General features: G+C 38.2%; 4 protein-coding genes across 4 annotated transcripts in view; 2 read left to right on the forward strand and 2 right to left on the reverse strand.

Annotated features, from left to right (window-relative positions):
* On the forward strand, window positions 1–11,579 carry LOC116308436 (uncharacterized). The gene is made up of 14 exons (XM_031718852.2): window positions 1–338; window positions 1,131–1,199; window positions 1,417–1,521; window positions 2,111–2,206; window positions 2,877–3,028; window positions 3,588–3,685; window positions 4,212–4,338; window positions 5,004–5,155; window positions 5,634–5,712; window positions 6,076–6,186; window positions 6,604–6,686; window positions 7,537–7,647; window positions 8,156–8,404; window positions 8,918–11,579. Exons 1-14 carry the CDS (start codon window positions 141–143, stop codon window positions 10,294–10,296), a joined length of 3,009 nt encoding a protein of 1,002 aa, XP_031574712.1. The 5' UTR covers window positions 1–140; the 3' UTR covers window positions 10,297–11,579.
* LOC116304287 (uncharacterized) overlaps window positions 1–23,061 on the reverse strand; it is a gene marked incomplete in the record, with an annotated part of 204,442 nt that overhangs the window by 175,549 nt on the left and 5,832 nt on the right.
* LOC116308439 (centromere protein S) lies at window positions 11,805–20,989 on the reverse strand. The gene is made up of 6 exons (XM_031718854.2): window positions 19,991–20,989; window positions 19,852–19,909; window positions 18,823–18,888; window positions 18,171–18,204; window positions 17,158–17,224; window positions 11,805–12,863 (listed from the first exon to the last, which is right to left on the reverse strand). Exons 1-6 carry the CDS (start codon window positions 20,042–20,044, stop codon window positions 12,729–12,731), a joined length of 414 nt encoding a protein of 137 aa, XP_031574714.1. The 5' UTR covers window positions 20,045–20,989; the 3' UTR covers window positions 11,805–12,728.
* On the forward strand, window positions 14,342–17,269 carry LOC116308438 (RYamide receptor-like). Its single transcript, XM_031718853.2, has 2 exons — window positions 14,342–14,615; window positions 15,332–17,269. The coding sequence occupies exon 2, from the start codon at window positions 15,356–15,358 to the stop codon at window positions 16,436–16,438; it is 1,083 nt and encodes a 360-aa protein (XP_031574713.1). The 5' UTR covers window positions 14,342–14,615; window positions 15,332–15,355; the 3' UTR covers window positions 16,439–17,269.

Genomic DNA, 23,061 nt, shown 5'->3' on the forward strand with positions numbered 1-23,061 from the left:
ACCAAGATGGCGGTTTATTGGAACGTCAAGATTTTTGTCTCGATTCTCTCGTAGTTTTTCATCCTTTATAACCTTTATTTCCTTCCCCTTAAACCAAGATGCAATCCCTTAATCCCTAAACTAAACAGATCGAGTTCGTGATGCTTCAAAGTCAAGCGCCAAACCCGGTAAAACCGGTGACGAAGCCCGTCATGTCGAACCCCGTTGAGGCAAACTCAACTGACGATCAACGAATGTTCATGAACAGGCAGCCGTTGGTATTCGATGGAAAGCGAATGAGGAAACCCGTGGCAAGAAAAACTATTGATTATAATTCTAGCGTAGTGAGATATCTAGAGGTAGGTTGTTCTAGATCGCGTCTTTGCGGCTCTTCATCTCTAGTTGGTCACAAATTAAATAAAGAAGTAGTTTATGCTCTTCTACCTTCGCAAAATCGAAATCAGCGCACATCCTAAATCACTGAACTTCACAACTAATCATCTAATCTACTTGAAATACCCCAAAGTACATTTTTTCAATAAAATGAATTCAATCTTTTTTTTTTTTTCAAATAAAATTTCGACAGTTTTTCGACGACTAAAACCGGCATTTTTCTTTACAAGATTGTTAATAAAAAAACGAAATCCTATGCTTTATTTATCAATGGTACTAATATAAAATCGGAGTTTTTAAAAAGTCGCCTTATTTTGAAGAGAAAGCTTTTCACCAGTTAGAATTGCACACTTTATGGGAGATCTTAGGTCGGGATTCATCATCTCTGGGCTTCCTGTGGTCTATGCTCGTGCTTGAAAATAACCAAACTAATGAGAATACATGAATTTTTAATGGAATACTGATACCAAGGTTTGCATTGGTCCAGGAATTCCTGGAATAGACCTCTCTATCTTGGGTCTAATGTTTTCCCATTTCAGACCATGTGTCATCATTTCCTAGAGTATTATTTTGTTGTTTAACGGTTGCACATGAAAAGACACATGAATAATGGATATCACTCAAGCAAAGAATATTTTTCTCTAGAGAATGACATGGTCTGAAAAGGAAAATATTACTCCCAAGGTTAAGAGGTCTATTTTGAAAAACTATTTCAAGGCCCTGGATTGTTTATTCAGAGTTGCATTTTTTCCCCCTAGAATCGTAAGTGGTTTAAGAATCTCAGCTCAAGACATACAATCCAGCCAGATGAGTCATATGCTACTGAGGTAAAGATGTTATCTTTGTATTCGCAAAGATTATGTTTATGTATTTATATGGGTGAGAGAATTAATGAGAAGATAGCAACACACAATTTATTGTCACTTCTCAAGCCAAACTGTAATCTGTGAGTATTGTTGATGTACTGGGCTGCACAGCAGTACTACTTCAATCCTATTTATTTTTTATTTATCAATGAATTATTATTTCTTTGGTTGTTTTAAGGTATTACCACCATCTTGTATGCAAGATAATCCCATCAATGCAGTTACAACAAAGTTTGTCAGAACTTCAACTAATAAGCTAAGATGTCCAATCTTTTGTGTGGTGGTGAGTGACTACATTAAAATAAAGATTTGATTTTTCTAGTAGACTTAATTGTATAGTATACGTAGTTCCAAATTTGTCGGCATGACCCAAATCCCAAAGATCAACTAATAATGTACCTCCTGGTACTCCCCTATGTTCGCTATACGGGTACGTTGCGCCAAACAGGGTATGGTTTTCAGCGATTCTACTCTGGAACAGAGTATATAAAATCGCGCTCGCTCTGGGACATGGTATATGAAATCACGCTCTCTCCTATCTCTGGAACAAGGTATCCATTTTCGCAATACCGGAACAGGGTATGATTTTCAGAGATCTTGCTCTGGAACAGGTTATGAATTTCAGCAATTTTACTCTGGAACAGGGTCAGGGTTCAGTGGGCTCAACAGCACATCCCTACCCTAAACTGGCAAGAGAACCCCCCCGGGAATGTACTCCAGAAATTACACACTAAATAATTTCAACTTGACATTATTTTGATAAAAGGTTTCAATAAAACAAACTTGGAATTTACTAGTGATAATGTAGAGCTCTACTTTGTATATCAAGTTATGAAGCTGTTGTCATTTCAACTTATTTTATATTCTTTTAGTGGACTCCTGAAGGTCGCCGTCTTGTAACTGGTGCATCCAGTGGAGAGTTTACACTTTGGAATGGTCTGACATTCAACTTTGAAACAATTCTTACTGTAAGTGATTGTATACCATATTAATAATTATAGTTCTTGATAGACAGACGTGTAATTGTATGGTAATTTTCCATCCACCTTAACTACTTTAAATATTGTCTGTTGTGGGGTTATATCCTTGGTATGGTCTAACCTCCACTGGCCTTTGCTGCTATTGACTGAAACTAATAAATAAATTAGTTGTCAAAGCAAAAACAAGAAAGAAGTTTAATGTTTGGCCAGGCAGTCCACTTATAATAGTATCTGTATAACTTGTTGTTGTTCCTTCTATTATTGCTGTTGCTGTTTCTGTTGCTTTACTTGCTGTTTCTGCCGCTTTTGTTCCTGCTGCTATTGTTGTCACTCCTGCTGCTATTATTGCTGCTGCTGTTATTGCTCTTGTTATTATTGGAGCTGTTGTTGTACAGCGTAGTTGGAGCTGTTGTTGTAAAGTGTAGTTGGAGCCGTTGTTGTTGCTGCTGCTATTGCTGTTACTATCATTGCTGCTGCTATTGATGTTGCTGCTGTTACTTCTGCAGCTATTGTTGCAATTGTTATCATTCCATGTTTTGGAACCGAGAAAGTATTTTTATGGGCATGGTCAGGTGGACAGTCAAGAGTGATCTTCTCAATCCCTTGGGGTAGTATTATCTTATGTTGACAACAATAAACATGTATTATTTTTGCACAGGCCCATGACCTACCAGTGCGTTCAATGGTCTGGAGTCACAATGACTCCTGGTTATTATCGGGTGATCATGGTGGAGTAGTAAAGTATTGGCAATCCAACATGAATAATGTACAAATGTATGAAGCACACAAAGAGCCGATAAGAGGATTAAGGTTAGTATAGGAAATGCCACTGTTCAAGAAGAATTAATGAAAAATAAAATATATATTAATAAAAAATGATACTATAAGCATTTGATGAAAGTGACTTGAATATACCACAAATGCATAGCACTTTTAGTGAAAGTGGCATAGAGCCGATAAGAGGACTAAGGTTAGTATAGGAAATTCCACTGTTCAAGAAGAATTAATGAAAAATATATATGAATGAAAAAATACGTAATACTATAAGCATTTGATGAAAGTGGCTTAAATATACCACAAATGCGTAGCACTTTTGGTGAAAGTAACTTAGAGCCTACCAGTAAGAGAATTAAGGTTAGTATAGGAACTGCCATGGTTCAAGAAGAATTAATGAAAAATATATATTACTAATGAAAAATACTATTATAAGCATTTGATGAAAGTGGCTCAATATGCCAGGAGTGTGTAGCACTTTTGATGAAAGTGGCTTAATACCACAAGTGCGATCTTAAAGATCAAAAGTTAAATGCAAAATGAGGTTTTGACTAGTGTGTTCTGGAGAATTAGCTAATTTTTGTTTTCTCTGCAGTTTTTCTCCAACAGATAATAAATATGCATCATGTGCTGATGATGGTTTGGTCAAGATATGGGACTTCTACCGCTGCACAGAAGAAAAAGTTTTAAGAGGTATGTATTTCCTTAGAAAATGATTAGCATAAGTAGAGCGCAGTGTATGTAGTGCACTCCCGAATTTGAAACTGAAGAAAAAGTTTTAAGAGGTATGTATTACATGTACCTTAATATATACAGGATAGATGTGGCAGTGCACCGTGTGGGATGGGCTCGAATATCAAATAAGAACATGCGTAATAAGTAAATTACGAGCCTTAGATCCTTACTATAGAGCCTTAGAGCCTTCCATCTATCTAGTACTACTTTTTCGTGGGATTGCCAGCTCACTAGATACACTGTGCTGACGAGGCCCAATACAGGCCGAAACAGCTGTCCACAGTTCCTAGTTGAGCTGGCTCATTGGTACATGTATGTATTACCTTAGAAAATTATTAGCATTTATAAAGCGCACTGTATGTAGTGCACTCCCAAATTTGCAACAACAAAAAAATTCCTCAATTTATACGTTTATATTAAAATGCATTGTGACACTATTACAGTAGATGTTAGATAAGAAGTTTTACATGCATATTTCTTTTAGGTCATGGTGCAGATGTCAAATGCCTTGATTGGCATCCAACTACTAGTATTTTGGTGTCTGGAAGTAAGGATAGCCAGCAGCCTATTAAAATTTGGGACACACGAACAGGCAATAGCCTTGCAACACTGTAAGATAGTTAATTTAATGATACAATTTTAATTGCCAGTTTACATATGATGTATATTTAGTTACTATTGATATGAGATAGAAACAAACATAAATTCCACTAAACCTTGAAAAAAAGCTTCTGAAATGTTGGGTTCATTTTTCAGTCTCGACAATTAACATTTGCAACGGAATAGAGTTTGTTGCATCTCTCCCTTGCCTCAAGGGTTTTCTCTGGTTTTCCCAAGTCCTAAATTAAACTGTAAGTTAGCTATGTCTTGACTTTGAATATAGATGGTCACGGAGGTTCATTATAAATGATTGGACTACTATAATGTCCACAAAAAACTAGTTTTAGGTAAATACCAAACAATTTTTTTCAGTGTTTGAGCACCCAAGGAAAGTTCCTATAAATGTACTGTAATTTGTGTGATTGTGCAATCTTACTGCAGTTTTCGATATTCTGCGAACTTGTACATTTCAAGAGCTTGTTATGAAATTGGTTTTTACTGCCGCCAGTCAAGAACTTAAAAAGTACTGACTGATTATTTTTGATTGAAGGCAGCGAAAAACCATATTTCAGCATGCAGCTTTGAACTACTAAGTTTGGAGACTATTGAAAATTACAGTAATTCTACTGTAAAGGTACTGTAGATGGTATAATTTTGCTTTGATTTCTAATGATAGCCATTTACACAAGAGCACCGTCATGAGTATTAAGTGGAACCAGAATGGGAACTGGCTTCTCACTGCATCTCGTGATCATCTGCTGAAGTTATTGGACATCAGAATGATGAAAGAAGTGCAGACCTTTAGAGGACACAAAAGAGAAGCAACTGGTTAGTTTTAAAAGATTGCAATCAAACGTTTACATGATGGCTTCATCTTACCAAACCAACCAAAATGCTTTGCAGATTTTGTAGTTTCAGAAAATATCCATACTCCCATAATGTAGGGAATTCATAAAACGACCCCCTACCATCAGGAACATCCAATTTTCTTCCATACAAACTCTGTAATTTTTTTCTTTCTCTGACCCCCCTCCCCTCCTTAATTTCCGATTTTCTCCATGGGTGGGGTATGGATGTTTTCTGGGACTTCATGTCTCCTTATTTATTCTCGTATTTGTAAGAATCCTGAAAAAAGTCGTGAGGCTCAGCCCCCCCCCCCCCTTCCCCCCCTCCCCACACACACCCAACTCTTATTTTGGGGAGGGGGGGTATAGCCCCCACCTTTGCTACCTATGAAACAGAGTTTTCACAGCATACTACACATACATTGTACCCATGAACTTATTGTCCCTGCTTTGTCTTTCAGCAATTGCATGGCATCCTATTCATGAGGGTTTGTTTGCAAGTGGAGGATCAGATGGTTCTATAATGTTTTGGAATGCAGGGTAAGTAGAAAGTCATGGCTATGTCATGATGAAGAAATAGAAAACATGCACATGCGCTGTGTGGAGTTATGAAGCAGGGGTTGGCAGAACACGAGAGAAGTGTTGAGAAGCATGACGCATAGCAGAGTGCTTGTCGACACTTCTTGAGTGTTCTGCCAATCCCCAAATGCTTTATAACTCACACAGCACGACAAGCAAGCTTTTTATGAAATGCAAATTACAAAAATCATTATTTTAGATAGGAATGATGCAACTGAAAGTATGCATGCATGCTGTGTGCTCTCATAAAGCACGCACTCCCAACCAATCAGAACGTGAAATTTAGAACCATCATTTATTTTCACGTTTTCTTGTTGTTGACAGTGTTGAAAAAGATGTTGGTAACATGGAGTTAGCACATGACGGCATGGTATGGAGTCTGGCATGGCATCCATTGGGTCATATCTTGTGTTCTGGATCAAATGACCATTCAAGGTGAGCAGAAAGGATGGTTTTTTTTATTTGTAATAAGCTATGATAATAATAGTAATAATCACATTCATCATATACAACTTTGTTTACTGAGACCCCGTCCACACTATGTCTGATAAATTTGAATCCGCAACTTTCTCACCGAAACCAAAAAAAAAGTTTTCCGTCCACACATGAAAATGGATAAAATGTTTCACGTCCACACTAGTCCGATCAGAGGCAGCAAAAACGCTTCATTGCACATCTGAGCATGTGCATCAAAGCTGAAATTGAGCCCGCGAGTATGTCAATTGATTAACATATAACATTTTATGAGATCTATTTTTAAAATTTATGACAACTAGTTTTCTTTCAAAAGTGTTTTATGTAAGAGTGCCTATTAATATGAAAATACTGTACTAAAAATGTTTTTTTTTAAAGCAAATTTTGGACGAGGAATAAATTAGGAGATAGAATGAGAGATAAGTACAATCTCAACATGCAAGACACAGAAGATGATACAGGTATGAGTGGCAGGGTGCTTAATGTATAATGTACACGGGGGGAGGGGGGGTGAGGTTGGGTGAGGCAGAGAGGCTGCATGCTCACTCCTCCCAGATGTACTTAAAGTGCCTTTTTATATAGTCTTTTCAGGACTCAAAATAATAGCTGGTCGTCCTACAATGTCCGGTCAAAATTAGAACTTGTCTGGTCAAATCTTTTCCTTGCTGATTTTTGACCAGTAACGCTGGCAAAAACTTGTAACCAGGAAAGGACATTATCAGGCATCGCCACATTCCAAACTGTTCCAGATGTCATCTATACAGAGCTTAAAATAATGGCCTGTTAGTCGCCAATCATGATCACCAACCAAATTAGTCTTAACTCTGTCATAGGAGGCATCATGGTTGAATGGTCATAGCGTCGGTCTCGCAATCCGGTGCCGGGGTTGGTGCCGGGTTTGAGTCCTGCTGTGGCCACTAGCTGAGACTGTATTTGACCTGATTTCTGATTAGTTCAGATTCAGTTTCTCGACCATGCTTGTAAATAGCCAACTGATTTGCCTCCTTGCCAGTTGGGATTCTTAACACACTTTATGTTTCTTTGATCATTCATTTCAGTTTATTAATTGTAGGAGGGCCATAATGGAAACTACTGGGTTACCAGTAATGTATGTCACCCTCATTAAATAAAGTCAATTTATTTATTTATTTTTATACCTCATGACCAACAAGCAAAGGTTTGATTGGACAAGTTCCAGTTCTGACTGGACATTGTCCTGTGACTGACCAGTATTTTAGCCCTTGTCTGACAATCCAAGGTCATAAAAAGATGACCGCAGCATAAAGAGGGCCACAATTTTGTTCATTTCAGGTGACGACATTGGTGCTCCTGGTTTCTCTGCCAACCACACCATGGCAATCCCAGGCATGGAATCAGCAGCAGAGGATCCTGATTCTTTCGAGTATGAAGACTTAGACTACTGTAAGTATAAAAGAGGGCCACTTTAATTCATATTTTCGACTCAGGCAATAGCGAAGCAATCACCGTTGCATCAGTTTTCCCAATGGAATTATAATCTTGTCCCACTAACTACAGTACACAGTATCTGTTTTAAAGAGTACTACAAAGATGACAAGGCAATTTACTATTCTGTTTGCAGGACAGTAAACTATTGAAACAATTTATAATTAATTTTCTGCGATCAGAGTTTTAAATTGAGATATTCTAGCTAATAGGTTTTTCCCGAATTCGCTTGACTGATCACGAAACAATGGTTTGAAGTCGAGGTTGAACTCGATGAATAAAAGAATCAAGTTCAGTCTTGACTGCAAACCATTATTTCGTGGTCATGCAAGCGAATTCGGGAAACGTCTATTCGTTAAGCTTGTGGTACATAGCAACAATAACTAAAGGTAGTCAGAACTATGAATAGAGGTTTGACAGTAATTCGAGGAAGGTCTATTAAGTTGTTTTCCTTGTGATGTTACAGCGACCTTACCAGGATTCAGAGGACCTCAAAGATCTAATGAACCAGATGTCAACTCTTCTCGACCAGAAAGACCAGTTATTCCTGGTTATGGTTCTCCACCGTCAAAACCCACACAACCACTACCTCCATTTGCAAACCAGGTTGAAGAGCCTGGTATGAAGTTTGCTCCGCCTAATGATGCTGGGCCAAGGCCACCATTTAGACCACGGGATGGTGATTTTGCAGGGCGTCAAAGGAATGAATATGCTGGTAAGATTCAGGGGAAGGATCTGGCAGTTTTGCTTTAGTGGTAGTGTAATTTTGGGGCCTTGAGTTTGAACAGCATATGAGTGAACAATTAGAGTGTGTTTTGTTTTGTTTTGTTTTGTTTTGTTTTTTCTCCCTCCAAACTCCGATCAGCTAACTTTGAGTTTGATCTTTGAGTTACTCATTCCATTGATCTATAGTAGATTCTTGTAGTGGTTGTAAACGTCCCTTGTCTTGAACTTGATCAATGGAATCAGCTCCACACAAGACCACGTGTTCTTGTAATTCAAGTTTTTTCTGTGTTCTCTGGATTTCCTGATTCCGCAAAATCCGAAAGGCAAAGTTCAAATTTAATCTGTGCCTTTTTAACTAATAGTTATGCTGCAGTGGTAGTGCACTTTTAGGGTCTGATTCAATGGGTTTTCTTTTGGTTTTTTGTCTCCCATAAATCTAAACGGGATCAGCCTAGAGGTATTTACAGGGTGTAGTAGACTTGACGGTTGTTTTTTTTACCAGGTGATAAAGAACGCCACTGGAAACCCCCTCCTCAGCAGTTAAACATGAAGTTTCATCCAGGACCCCCTACGGAACAAAGACCACAAGAACAAGGACCCCCAGCTGATCCACGAGAACCACATGGTCCAGATGCATGGGGACCACCAAGAGATCACCGAGAAATAGAAAACAGGGGCCGAGGAAATGAGCCTAGATTTGGCCCAGGTCCTAATTTCACTAGGGGTCCCCATGGTCCAGGTCCTAAGGACTCATTTAAGATGGGGCCACAAAACAACTCAGAACAAAGCATCCTTGGTTCGCCACCACGTGTTCCTGAGGGGCTTAGACCTGAACCGGAGAAATGGCCCCTCGTGGCACCTCCTTTGGGAGGTAGGATGAGTAGTATTCTTGGATCACTACCTCCCTTCACAGGACCACCGAATGCAAGACCTGGGATACTTGGTGCGCATCCTGGACTTGATAAGGAAAGAGAGCCAGAGCAGAGAAGACTAGTTGTAGGAGATAGAGACGAACACAGGGAACCAGCAAACTTCGAAATTCCTGGCGTCCAACCATCTCATCCTCATGACCTCAGCTCAAGGGGTTTCCGTAGGGGCATTGGCAAAGGGATCTTGGGTCCTAGACCAGGAAGTGACCAACAGCGTCCTCATCCACAAGATCTGAACGACGAACGAAATGGAGAGAATCGTGGTCGAGGGCGTGCTCCATTCCAACGAGGAGGTCGGGGAGGCCCTAGAGAGGCCCAAGGGCCTGACGACAACAGGCGACCATGGCCTCCTAATTCTGGACCCATTGATCCTAGATTTCGTAGACCAGAAGAACATGACCAAACTGATCGACATCCATTTGACAGACAACAACCATGGGATGAGCCTCCTGAGAATGAGCCCGTACATCCACATGACTTCCGAGGGCCACCTCATATGGAACCTAATCATGGAGCCAGAGATTTTGGCCCCCCACCTCGTGACCCTAGAGCAGGACCCCATTACGGACGTGGACCTCCTCAAGACATTGATACAAGAGACCCAAGAGGCCCCCCAGATCCCCCGGAAAGACGATCCTCCGATGACTCCCAGAGGCCCCCTGAAATTAAGCCCCGACCACTTATGAGCCTCATGAGTATAAATCCGATCATCCCTCCTCCAGGTAGAAAAATAGAACACGATGATCCAGATCGGTCTCCCAGTCAGAGAAAACGCTCTGGGGAGGGAGAACTTGAAAGAGAACGAGAAAGAGACCGAGAATGGGACAATTTGGGACCTCCACAAAAAATGAGGTTTCCTCCCGGTCCACCTGAAGATAGACGCGACAGTAGGGGAGAGAGACCCTTTCCCGAGGAACCAGTAGGGTGGAGAGGAAGGGGTGGCATGAGATGACGTTGCTTTTAATGTACATACGCGGCTTACCCTTACTCAAGTATTTTCTGCTTGGCATCTCTAGTCCATCGTACATCTGGAGTGCTTATCATTTAACCGGGGGAAAAACGGACATTCCAGTTAATAAAAAAAAATCTTTTCCATCGGAAAGTTCTGGAAAACTCGGTCTTCAGCTTGAGGTAATCCACTTTCCCGCTCTTTGCTTCTTTCGTTAGACGCGTGTACCATTTTTCGAATTCAAAGTTTCCCGCTTTTTTTTTTTTTTTTTTTTTTTTTTACGATCAGCGAATAAATTTCAAACCGGATGGTTTGGTTTGAATGGTAAGCACTCCTGTAAGCTCCATATACCTGTGTTTTGGTACTGGTATACCACACGAAGATCAAAAGATATAAAGTTGTGATTGGACGTTGGCGTAATGCTCTTTTCTAGTGTTATGGTTTTCGTATCTTTTGCTACTCGTCCAGTTTCCGGCCTACAAAACCTAGGAACGGACTCGGCCATTGTCGCATAGTTCTCCATGAAATATATATTTTAAAAAATTTTGTACTATGAAAAGCAAACGATGCCTATGACGTCCCTTTTAAAATATCTTGCCAGATGATAGAGCTTCGATGCATCCAAGAAGATCTATTCAGTAACGTAATAGAAAATCCTATCTTCTCTTTTGGAAATTCTGCTACATATGTCCGTATAAACGCATTTTTTGCTAGTCTAAAGCTTGGTTTTCACTGGCCAAAATAAAACACAAGCGCAAGCGAAACAAAATAAGAACTGTAGTGCTTGAATTTGTGGATTAACTTTCAATATGGATCATAGAAATGCAGTTCTTTTATGAACCATGTTTTCAATATTGAAATCAATGGTGACTCGTCCTCAGTCGTATCTCACTTGTCTTCATCGACGCGAACAAGGGTCAAGGGAAGATAAGAAAGAAGGGCAGGACGCGTCGTCTCTCTTATTTTCCCCTTCCCTTGACCCTTTGCGCGCGCTCTTAAAATAAGAGGCGACTGGGGACGAGTCAGGGAATCAATGCACACATGATCATGACCTATCGCAAGTCACCATTTCTTTTGTATCCGTTTTCCGGAGAACCTGTACAGACCCCTTGCAACACTTTGGGATTCAGTTCACTTTGGGGGACAAAACGATAGGTTGCAACTCTCAGGAGATTGGAATTCTTTTTTTTGTCCCCCAGATTGTGCTGCTTTGACGTCACATGCAGGGGGTCTATAGCACTACAGTTGATGTTATGTATTCAATAAATCCATCGTATTCTATTGTATTAGGTGTGATTCAATCATCGTATTTTTATGAACACATTGCACTACATCAACTGTTTGCTACGTACCGCAGGCTCTCATTCGTTTTCCATCCTCCCTCAAACCCGACACGCTAAGTTCCACTTCGACCTGTTAGTTAGCAGTGAGTCTACTAGATTTCCCCCAAACGTTTATGACGCATACGTGATAATGCAGTATATAGTAATTTATATTAAAAATATTGATCACAGCTTTGTTTATATTGTGGTGCTATATATATGGCCAGATACAAGATTTTGAAAAGATTTTTGTTCAAATACACCTCTACCTTGGGTGAAATGTTTTCCCATTTCAGACCACGCGCCATTGTCTTGAGAATAAGATTATTCGTTTGAGTTACATATATATTGGTGTCATTCTGATCATAATTGATAGAGTTGATAGATACCTCTATTAACTATGTTCTGATGCGCAACCGTTAAACAGAGGTGATGTTCTAGAGAATGACAATTGATCTACATGTGATCTTTATTTTTTTATTTTATCTACCAAAGCAGGAAAATCTTGAAGGCAAACATTTTTTATCGCTGACGTAATTTTGATTTCAAGAACATAAAAGTCCCAATGTAAACAAATTGCTTCTATTCTAGATGGGCTAAAAAAATAAACAGCGCCAGAAAGGCACTTTTTACACTTCACTTTTTTTTGCGCTCTTCTTTGCATGCAAATAGATTCGAGAAAAAAAGGCACACAGTAACGTGATGAACGAAACTATGAATAAAATATATACTTAACTTTAGGGCCAGCGATACTCGAATGTGATTAAATATCACTTAAAGAGAGACGATAAAAACGCCACGTGATAGCTAGCCCCTATGTTTTGCAAGATCGGTGATGACGAGAGGAAACGCAGCCCTTCATACAAGACTAAGATGGACTGCAACTCTCGACCCTACGACCCTGTCTTTTATTGCGTACGCTGAAGGGAAACTGTAATTTCGTGTATCATGAGCATTAATAACAACAGCAATCAAGGGCGTTCTGCTTGGTCAGTGTTACTTAGTGCTGACCATACAAAGGAACGCACGCATTAGGTTTGTCAAAAATGGATGCTGCGCGCAGCCATCATTCAAAGAGCACCCCTCCCCCATATTTTATTCCCAAAACCGTGATTACGCCGTCTCGTTATTACTTTCGTTCTCTTCTTGTTCCTTTGTTTTGGTTTTGGCACGTTTCGTCTTCTTGTTGGCTTTTTCTGCTTCGTTTGTTGCAGCTATTTCGTCGCTAAGGCTTTTAATGTGCTTTGCCTGCCAATATCAATTAAACCAATAGATTAGCAATTCTTTTCGAACCAAAATCTTACAAGTGACGCCAACGTAATGGTCCTCAACTCGAAGGACGAGTCGGGGAGGGGGAGTATCCGGAAACAGAAACGTAGCGAGGTCTTGATTATGGGAGGAAGGGGGGCATTGACCATTTTCCCGACAAATTTACAGGAATCCAACATGAGTTAATTAAATTCTGGTCCCAAAATCAAAATTTGGAAGGTGGGGTGGGGGACGTGACCCCCGTGCACCCCCTCCCTACGGGATTATTCGGAAATTTAGTGCGAGGGTGCAATAAGGGTCAATAAAATATATAGTTCTTTAAATGAAAAGATGGGAAACACCTGGTGTAATTTACAAAAGAGAGAAAAATCAAAGCTGTGACAATCAAATGGTTCAACTGTGAAGAAAACGATTAAAAATTCAATTATAATTCTTGATTAAGGAAGTCAATTAAATGTTGTGAATATTAAATGGTTTCCACTGACACCAATAAAACAGAATAACAACATCTAATCACAACGCTCCAAATAGGAAGCCATTTTAACCATTTCTAATGGTTTCCGTTGCGAGTCCAAGAAAAAGAGAAGAAAAACATCCAATCACAAAGCTCCAATACATGGAAGCTATTTCAATGTTGACTATTAAATGGTTTCCGCTGCGAATGCAAGTCCAAGAAAAGGAGAAGAAAAACTTCCAATCACAACGCTCCAATCTATGGAAGCTATTTCAATGTTGACTATTAAATGGTTTCCGTTGCGAGTCCAAGAAAAAGAGAAGAAAAACATCCAATCACAAAGTTCCAATCTATGGAAGCTATTTCAATGTTGACTATTAAATGGTTTTCGCTGCGAGTGCAATTCCAAGAAAAGGAGAAGAAACTTGAACTTCCAATCACAACGCTCCAATCTATGGAAGCTATTTCAATGTTGTGACTATTAAATGGTTTCCGCTGCGAGTGCACTGAGTCCAAGAAAAAGACAAGAAAACATCTGGTCACGACGCTCCCATATCGAAGCCGTGTCGATGCGGTAACTATGAAGGTTTCGTCTGAGAGCAAAGCAGAAAGATGAAAATATCCAGAGTAGAAACCATCAAATTAAAACGCTCGATATTGAAGCCATTTTAATACTGTGTCTATCAAATGGTATCCACTGCGAGTCAAAGAAAAAGAGAAAAAGTATCCAATCACGACACTCCATATGGAAAATATTTCAAGACAGATGCTTCAATCATATGAATACTGTTGCAATAACTCCCTGATCATTTTGTCAGTCATTTTCCAATCGATACATAATAAAAAAATTTTTAATTTTTACTCCAATCAAAATCAATGATGGTCTTCCTCTCAAAATATTCTGAAGCATCTTTAATTTCATGTCTTGAATTTGATATTTTTCATCTTATCTGTCAAGCCTAGGCATTTATTTTAATATTTCTCATTTCTTAAATGACAAAAAACAAAATCGTTAGGAATCGGCAGTCATTTTGTTGATAGAAAGTGAACTGTGATAAGATTCGTCTATAGACATAGGCGCGCATTAAGTAAACTTTGTGTACCCCGAGTTACACCAGCTGGCACGGGACAACGCTGAAAAATACAGCCTCGCTCTTTGAATTTCTTGCATATCCATTGACCAGAACACTTCGTTTTATATTATATCAAAAAGAAAGGATCGAAGATCGAACTGCGTGGAAATTGCTTTGGAAGACAGTAAAGTGATATTGCTTAAGGTAGGTTCACAAAAACCATTTCTCAAAAAGGAATTTGGTTTCAATTCGTATCTTGGTGTTTTGATCAAACAACACTTAGGCAAATTCCAAATACAAAACTGACACTGGAAGAGCAAAGTCTGGCAGCTTCTCGATATTTTAGGGCTTTTTTATAAATGCGTTGCTTGGGAACAATTTGATTTTGATTAGTCTATTTGGGGAGTCATTTTTTAGTAAAGCGAGATAAAAGAATGTCAAAAGAAGGGGGGAAAATGATACCTTAATAGGGTTAGGCGTTAAAATAAAGATTCAACTGAGAATGAAAACCAGTTTTGCGAAAAGGAAAATGAGCTTATTCACACAAAGAAAGGTCAAAGTCGTGGAAAAACGACTCTTCTCTTCTCTTCTCTTCTCTTCGCTTCTCTTCTCTTTTACTCCCCTCTTTTTGCTTTTCTCTTTGAAACTTGATTTTTTTAAATCTCTTTTCCTGAAGACAAGGATAAGACACGAGCTCAAACACACAATTTCCAATTTTTTTTTTTTTGGACACCTGTATGTATGTTCGTGTAATAGCTCTAAAAATACTTTAAAATATTGCCATTGCTGTTTCGCTATTCTTAAAATATTGTCTTTCAGTTAATGTTTCCTTAATTTACTTCCATTAACTCTTCAAAAACTGAAAATAATAAATAGTTTATTCATTCATTCACTTATGTCATCTTTTATTTACGTTTCAGTTTTTCACTCCAAAGAACACCAAAATGCCAGCTTTCAATATGAGTGCCAACGGTACAATTTTTCAGATCTTAGAAGGAGGCTGTTTCTTAAACGACGCCCTATTCATTCAAATCTTTCGTATGATTCCATACATCATCATAATCCCTCTCTCAATCCTCGGTAACCTATTGGTCATCTACATCGTGTACAAGGACACCTCCATGCGTAAAACAATCAATTACTTCATCGTAAACATGAGCATCGCAGACCTAGTGATAACCATCATCTACATGCCAAGAGTCCTCACTATACTCCTGTGGGGATATATATGGCTCGTTTCTGGTCCAATGGCAAACGTTCTGTGCAAAGCCGTGCCTTTTCTCTACGAAGTCGCTGTCCTATCCTCAATACTAACTGTAGTGGCTATCAGTTTAGACCGACTTTTTGCAGTAGTCTGGCCTTTGAAAAAAATCCTCACCAAAACTACTTGCAAAGTTCTCATGATGTTGATATGGTTGGTTGCCATGGTTTCCCGCTGGCCAATACCCTACGCCGTGAAGTTACAGATAGTCAAGAACGATGTCTATTGTTTTGTCTATTATGACGTTGTATTTTCCCCGGGATCTGATTTACTATTTTACAAGGTAACTTTAATAATATTCTACGCTCTTCCATTGACAGTCATTTCAATAACTTATACTGCAATTATGATAACACTACATAGACGAAAAATTCCCGGGTCTACCCCTGAGACGACGGGTCAGGATCTGCGCATTGAGCTCCTAAATCGTCAAGTGATGCGCATGGTGTTAGTAGTAGTCGGCAGTTTCGTTTTGTGCTGGTTGTTGTATTTCATCACAATGGTACTTAGGGCTATCTATCTAGTGGATATACCTTGCGACTTGTTCTATATGCGTCTAATGCTTGCTCATTGTAATTGCGCTATCAATCCGTGTCTATATGTGACTTTAAGTGAGAATTATCGTAGAGGGTTAATGAGGATTGTAAAGAGGGTGAAAGGATTCTGTTGTATGGGTAGTGGACGCATGCCCAATGAGAGGGTTGTGGAGCTGGGTGTTAGCAATACGGCGATGGAACTGACTACAAATAGAGGAAGTAGTAGTTGATTCGCTTATTCGACTGAGGAAGAAGTAACAAAGAAAGAAGGAAATAAAAGAATGATGTGGGAAAAGGAAGCAAGAAAGCAAATGATGATGAAGGGAAGAAGCAAACGAAACAACAAAGCAAGCAAGTCAGGAAAGAAAGGAAAGGAAGGAAGGAAGGAAGGAAGGAAGGAAGGAAGGAAGGAGGGAAGGAGGAAAAGTTTGGCTACTGAGTAAAAGGGCAAAAATGAAATATAGATAAGTAATGCAGCCACACCTAAGAACAATAGCAAAGAACTGATTTAGATATACTTTAGCAAGCCAACTAGTAAGCAGAAAAGGAATGAAGAACAAAAGAAAAAATAAACAGCTGTTTCTAGTTACTAGTGCACTATAGAAGGATATTAGAATGCAATATTATCTTACTCCATTAAATTTGGTTTAAAAATATTACAGTAAATATATTCTTCATTACATATGTTATTATTATCTTATGATTATTATTATTTAGTATAAATACACAGGTGATTGTTGAAAACCTCAAGCGATAATCCAAAATGACGGCCAGCCGCTTTGTTGCTGTTACCAGAAAAAAATGTCTTTTATCTTCTTTTCTTTTATTTTCTTTTTTTTTTGAAAGAATCACTGTGTATTTATACTAAAACAATTATTTGTCTCAGCCTCAGTGAATATCTGAGAATATTCACTTTGTCTTTGTCAAATAATTGTTAAATATTACATACCAAAGCAGGGCTTTTCCTTGCTAGCAGCTGTACATCATCACGGTTAATGGTTGTCCTTTTTGCATGCCTATATAATAAAAAATAAACTAAAATTAATTTAACTTCAAAAGTGGATTATTGCGACATTATAGATACCTGGGTGGTGATTTGAATACTGATTACCTGATTACCAGTCAATTCCCTTCCCCCCTCCCACCCTCCCACCCCCAACTGCCCATGACAGACAGGCATCCCAGCCACTTTTTAGACAAATTTGATAGGAAATATAGGCTGTGCAAGTTCTAAATATAGGAAAATATAGGATTTTTTCCCAAAAATATATGCACTTTATAGGTACTAAAATAGCTTTTCAGTGGAGTAACCAGGGATCTTGCAGGGAGGGTGCACAGGCAATGATTTGCAGAACCAAAAAGCCATAAAAAAAACAGAACCAAAAAAAGAGAACCATTTTATTACCTTCGCCAAATATGCTAAACAGTGTAAAATATAATGTATCACTCAGCAGTCGTCCTACTTATAAGAAATATAAGAGGTTTTCTATAAATATAGGCTCTTTATATGATCCTATACAAATTATAGGAAATATATGATATATAGGAGGTCTGGGATGCCTGCACAGAGTAAAGAAATTCACAGAAATCCACAACTAAAAAGTACTACTTAGATGAAAATCGCTCCAAAATTAAAACTTTTTCATTCAAGCTGGAACTTTGCTGAAATAATCTTTGATACATTAATAATCACTTGCTGCAATAAATTTCTGATATCTCAAACAAAAACTTATTACGAACAGTGGATTTTCGCTGTGACATCATACATTCAACCTATTCATGCTAGCGTCACTTGTAATTGATTACTCCACAAAATATCATATTCCCAGGGGTCTGTCCAACACACAGAGCTTTACAGGTTACTAGGGCTTAATTTTATTTTTACTTTGAGGGTTGTCTTAAGAGCAAAGAAAACTTTGTGGGGAAAATATGCATTACATAATATATTATATAAATACTAACTTTGCAAATAATTCGAGATCTACTGCAAAGGATTCTGAAACAAAATTCAAGAAAGTTATTAATTCTTAAAATTGATCATGGTGATATTTTTTACTGTAATTTGATCAATCTGACAGACTGACTGCCCATTAAAATTAATGATGATAATGATGATGTTGGTGGTGATGATGATGATGGTGGTGGTGTTGATCATGATCATGATTAAGATCATGATGAACATGATGATGATTGTAGCGGTGGTAGTGATTGTGATGGTCCTGGTGGTGGTGGTGGTAATAATCATTATCAAAAAAAGGGATGATAATGATGATGATGGTGTTGTTGATGATAATGATGGTGATGATGATGGTGATGTCGTTGATGATAAAGATGGTGATGATAATGTTGATGGTGGTGGTGTTGTTCATGATGGTGATGATGAAGATGATGATGATGAAAATGATGGTGGTGGTGATGTCATTGATGGTAATGATGATGATGATGATGAAGATGATGATGATGATGATGATAATAGTGGTGGTGGTGTTGATGATGATGTTGGTGATGATGGTGTTGTTCATGATGATTATGATGACGCTGGTAATGGTGATGATGATCAATGGTTATAATAACAACATAATAATGCTTAATAGATATTGATACCAAACCTTACCACATTGTCGATATGTAGTTTCAGTCAAGGCTGCAATAAATTGTCGAGAGTACTGCATGCCATTTTCTTCACATGTGGAACCAACATTATATTCCATTATTCAATATAACATTCATAGTTATAATAATTACTAATATTTTTTCATAATTACTAAACAGTCATTTTTAGCATTTACTTATTTATATTAATAAAAAAAGAGAATTATAAAAATATTTTCTTCAGTTTTCCGTGGTATGTCCTCTTATTTACCACTTTTTTTGTCATCTAGCCGTCGGGGAGGGGGTTGTTGGAAGGTAATGTCAATTATTATACTATATGGTTACCCCAATTCCACAGGAAGCCCAGGCCATCATTTTGGTTAATTACCCTATTTTCATGTGACATCGCATGAACACAGGGTGTGCAGTGACAAATCACATGAAAACAATTTTAGAAATGAGAAAATAAATATAAATAGCTGCCAAATAGCTACACAGTACAACACAAATTTTTTGACAGTATATTACAGTGAAAACAGTCGAGTCATGAACATTTCAAGTTTTATGTCACCTTTTTGTATATAAAAATCATCCCTTGATCAATAGTTAATAGAAGGGAATGGCTAGGAAACCTATTGACTGTACACAATGTTTGATTTATGCTCATCCGAAATTGCAAAATAAGTAAACATGAACTTTGTCTATGGGATTGTTGTATAGAATATTCAAATATCTCTTATAAATCTTTAAATATTTTGAACTACCAGCCAAAAGAAAGATTTTGGTCTGTTCACTCAGCCATTACCAACAATGGTAAAACAATGGTAAAACAAAGGATTGTGCAAAAAGTGAATAAAGACTTATAACAAAAGGGCTTCCTAACCATTCCCCTATTAACTATGCTTGATCAAATGGATTGGAATAAGATTAATAATTTGAACACTTGCTGGAGGGGATTCGAAACAGTAGAAAGTTCAGGAAATATCAACCTGAAAAAAATATACTCAAAGTGTAGTCTATAAAACAATAAATATAAGAATAAATACTTTACCTATCTCTATCTGTTCGCATATTCGTCCAACAGTATAGTGCAATGCTGCTTTGATTCTCTAAAACAGATAACATCAAAATGTACCTAGGATGTTATATGACTTATTCATAATCAAAGGATACTGGATTGTTGTGTCTACCTGTTGATAGGCAAGGGTTTCGTATTCTGAATCCTGTTCCTCGTCAGACGCCATCTTGGATTCGTTTTTCCCGCGCTATTTCTACCACAGGAAACCCAAGTTCGTAGGAGGCAACGAACCACAGGTATCCCAAGGGTAGCTACTGTTTTTAGTCACTTTCTATTCCCCTTACGGTCCATCTAAAATTGCAATTTTGTTAGAATTTTTGAGGACACATATCCTGACAAAATTCCACTTTTGTTTGCACTGATTACCCCAGGGCTCAACCCTCAATCGCGTGTTGGTTGGTGACGTGTCATATCTATTTTAAGTGCCTTCTCAAAATCTATTTTTACTAACTAGTTAGTGTTTCAGGGTTGTTTCATGAAAGCTGGCAACAATGGAAGAAAGCAAACCATTTGTAAGTATGATACACTTCGATCTAAAAACCTTTTTTAAGTGCCCCACACCTCTAACCATAGTTAATAACTCAAGATTGTCAGCATTGATTTTACATTAAGCATGATTTGATTGATGCAGGCATTATTAAATATACGCAACGTTTCTGGGACAGTAAAACATTTAACGTATAAGATATCATTGTAGTTACTCAGGGTGTAAGAACCTGATCTACAATAACGTAACATTAACAATATCCTATCGAGCGTGGCGTGCAATGTGGATTTAGTGTTGTACATCGAAAAATATATCTTCTACATCGGGTGACATACAGTGAAAGGACCTTATGAATAAAACATATCCAGTGAAGGGATCTCATGAATAGAACATATCCAGTGAAAGGACTTCGTGAATTAGATCACATCCAGTGAAAGGACCTCATGAATAGAACTTATTCAGTGAAAGGACCTCGTGAATAGAACACATCCAGTGAAAGGACCTTATGAATAAAACATATCCAGTGAAGGGATCTCATGAATAGAACATATCCAGTGAAAGGATCTCGTGAATTAGATCACATCCAGTGAAAGGACCTCATGAATAGATCACATCCAGTGAAAGGACCTCATGAATAGAACACATCCAGTGAAGGGACCTCATGAATTAGAACACATCCAGTGAAAGGACCTCATGAATAGAACACATCCAGTGAAAGGACCTCAAGAATAGAACATATCCAGTGAAAGGACCTCACGAATTAGATCACATGCAGTGAAAGGACCTCATGAATAGAACACATCCAGTGAAAGGACCTCATGAATAGATCACATCCAGTGAAAGGACCTCGTGAATTAGATCACATCCAGTGAAAGAATCTCATGAATAAAACACATCCAGTGAAAGGACCTCGTGAATAGAACTCATCCAGTGAAAGGACCTCATGAATTCAGATCACATCCATTGAATGGACCTCGTGAATAGATCACATCCAGTGAAAGGACCTCATGAATTAGATCACATGCAGTGAAAGGACCTCATGAATAGATCACATGCAGTGAAAGGACCTCATGAATAGAACACATCCAGTGAAGGGACCTCATGAATTAGATCACATCCAGTGAAAGGACCTCATGAATAAATCACATCCAGTGAAAGGACCTCATGAATAGAACACATCCAGTGAAAGGACCTCATGAATAGAACACATCCAGTGAAAGGACCTCATGAACTGAAGACAAAACAGCCCGTGTGCATACTGAACTTGAAACTGTTCTTGTATCAAATCTTTCTAGGTTTGATACCTGGTCCTCGCATAGTTAATAGAGGGGAATGGTTAGGAAACCTATTGTATCAAGGCCTTTGTTCGCTTTTGATGTTGAACCGGTCTTGATCATGCACAATGTTTGATTTCTGTTCATCCGAAATTGCAAAATAAGTAAACATAAGCTTTGTCTATGGGATTGTCGTAAGGAATATTCAAGTATCTCTTATAAATCTTTAAGTATTTTGAATTACCAGCCAAAAGAAATATTTTGGTCTGTTCACTCAGCCATTGCCAACAATTGTAAAACAATGGTAAAACAAAGGATTGTGCACGGTCACGCTTGAAAAAAGTGAACAAAGACTTATAACAAAAGAGTTTCCTAACCATTCCCCTCTATTAACTATTGTCGTCGCAGTTATCTTCTGGACTTTCTAAACGTGTTCGTCATGTAATGGCATGCGGTACAAATTTCTACGATCACTGTTTCCCAAAAGATAGCGTGACATTGGGGTTCTCTTCTAATTGTGCACATTGGTTGCGTGACAAGCCTTGTGACATGACTGGAACTACATGTCACCTATTCATCACTGTACCAGAGGAAAAAGTAAAATTTCGAGCACAAGCCGAAAAAGACTGGGGATTATATCTAACGAAAAGAGCTGCCGAGATTAGCCCAGGTAAGTTTCGTGGTATTGACTGGTATTGAGTGATGTTGTATACGTACTATTTCTCTTGCGAGAATATCGTTCAAACACTACATGAATGTAAACTAGGAATACCTATAGTTTTCTGATATCTCTCCCATATCTGTTTAAAAGGAGGAAGTATGGTTTTGGTGGAGTTAGCTATAGTTGAACATGGCCACTTTACTGGACAAACGCCAGAAACCGTTGGTATCTTTCGAATGCTTTCCACACTTTGGAAATCACTTTCAGATGAGGGAATTATCAAATCACTAAGGTAATGAGTAATACATCGGTTTTCGTATGAGTGGCTAATGACAAAGGCAAAAATACTACTTTGCTAATGCAAATTCTTTCTCGGTCCAATTTACTCAGGTAGCAAAATAATGTTGCAAGGCAAAATTCTGTCTCATTTATCCAACAAATTTCAGAATATTTGGCCCATGCGTGAGCAAACTGGAATTAACGCAGAGAAAATTTGCATTTGCAAAGAAGTGTATTCGTAATTCATGGTCATGTTATGGCCATATCACATGAAATACTGGAAATAAAATAATAATGATAATAGAAATTTCTAATATAGCGCATTTCAAATATCTCAATGCGCTTTACATTTATGACCAGTGAGGACTTTACTGGCTACATATTAAGGCACTATTAGCAGCCGTGCAGCTTACAATCGTGAGTGTGAATTGTTAGTAAATTAGCTGGTGTTATGCCTCCAAATTAGGCCGTAGGATAGGCCA

This window comes from Actinia tenebrosa, unplaced genomic scaffold, assembly GCF_029948245.1.
Source record: "Actinia tenebrosa isolate PJP-AT-01 unplaced genomic scaffold, QUT_ActTen_1.0 PGA_scaffold14__42_contigs__length_11649687, whole genome shotgun sequence".
Taxonomy (NCBI): Eukaryota; Metazoa; Cnidaria; class Anthozoa; order Actiniaria; family Actiniidae; genus Actinia; species Actinia tenebrosa.

What these genes read in the sequence shown, in the direction of transcription:
- LOC116308436 (XM_031718852.2), top strand. Translation starts at nt 141, where the DNA reads ATGCTTCAAAGTCAAGCGCCAAACCCGGTAAAACCGGTGACGAAGCCC. An exon ending in ACTTTGAAACAATTCTTACT is followed by an intron (nt 2,207 to 2,876) that starts GTAAGTGATTGT and finishes ATTTTTGCACAG; the next exon opens with GCCCATGACCTACCAGTGCG. An exon ending in GGCAATAGCCTTGCAACACT is followed by an intron (nt 4,339 to 5,003) that starts GTAAGATAGTTA and finishes TTCTAATGATAG; the next exon opens with CCATTTACACAAGAGCACCG.
- LOC116308438 (XM_031718853.2), top strand. Translation starts at nt 15,356, where the DNA reads ATGCCAGCTTTCAATATGAGTGCCAACGGTACAATTTTTCAGATCTTA.
- LOC116308439 (XM_031718854.2), bottom strand. Translation starts at nt 20,044, where the DNA reads ATGGCGTCTGACGAGGAACAGGATTCAGAATACGAAACCCTTGCCTAT. An exon ending in GATCTCGAATTATTTGCAAA is followed by an intron (nt 17,225 to 18,170) that starts GTTAGTATTTAT and finishes TTTATTATATAG; the next exon opens with GCATGCAAAAAGGACAACCA. An exon ending in CAAGGAAAAGCCCTGCTTTG is followed by an intron (nt 12,864 to 17,157) that starts GTATGTAATATT and finishes TGATATTGGCAG; the next exon opens with GCAAAGCACATTAAAAGCCT.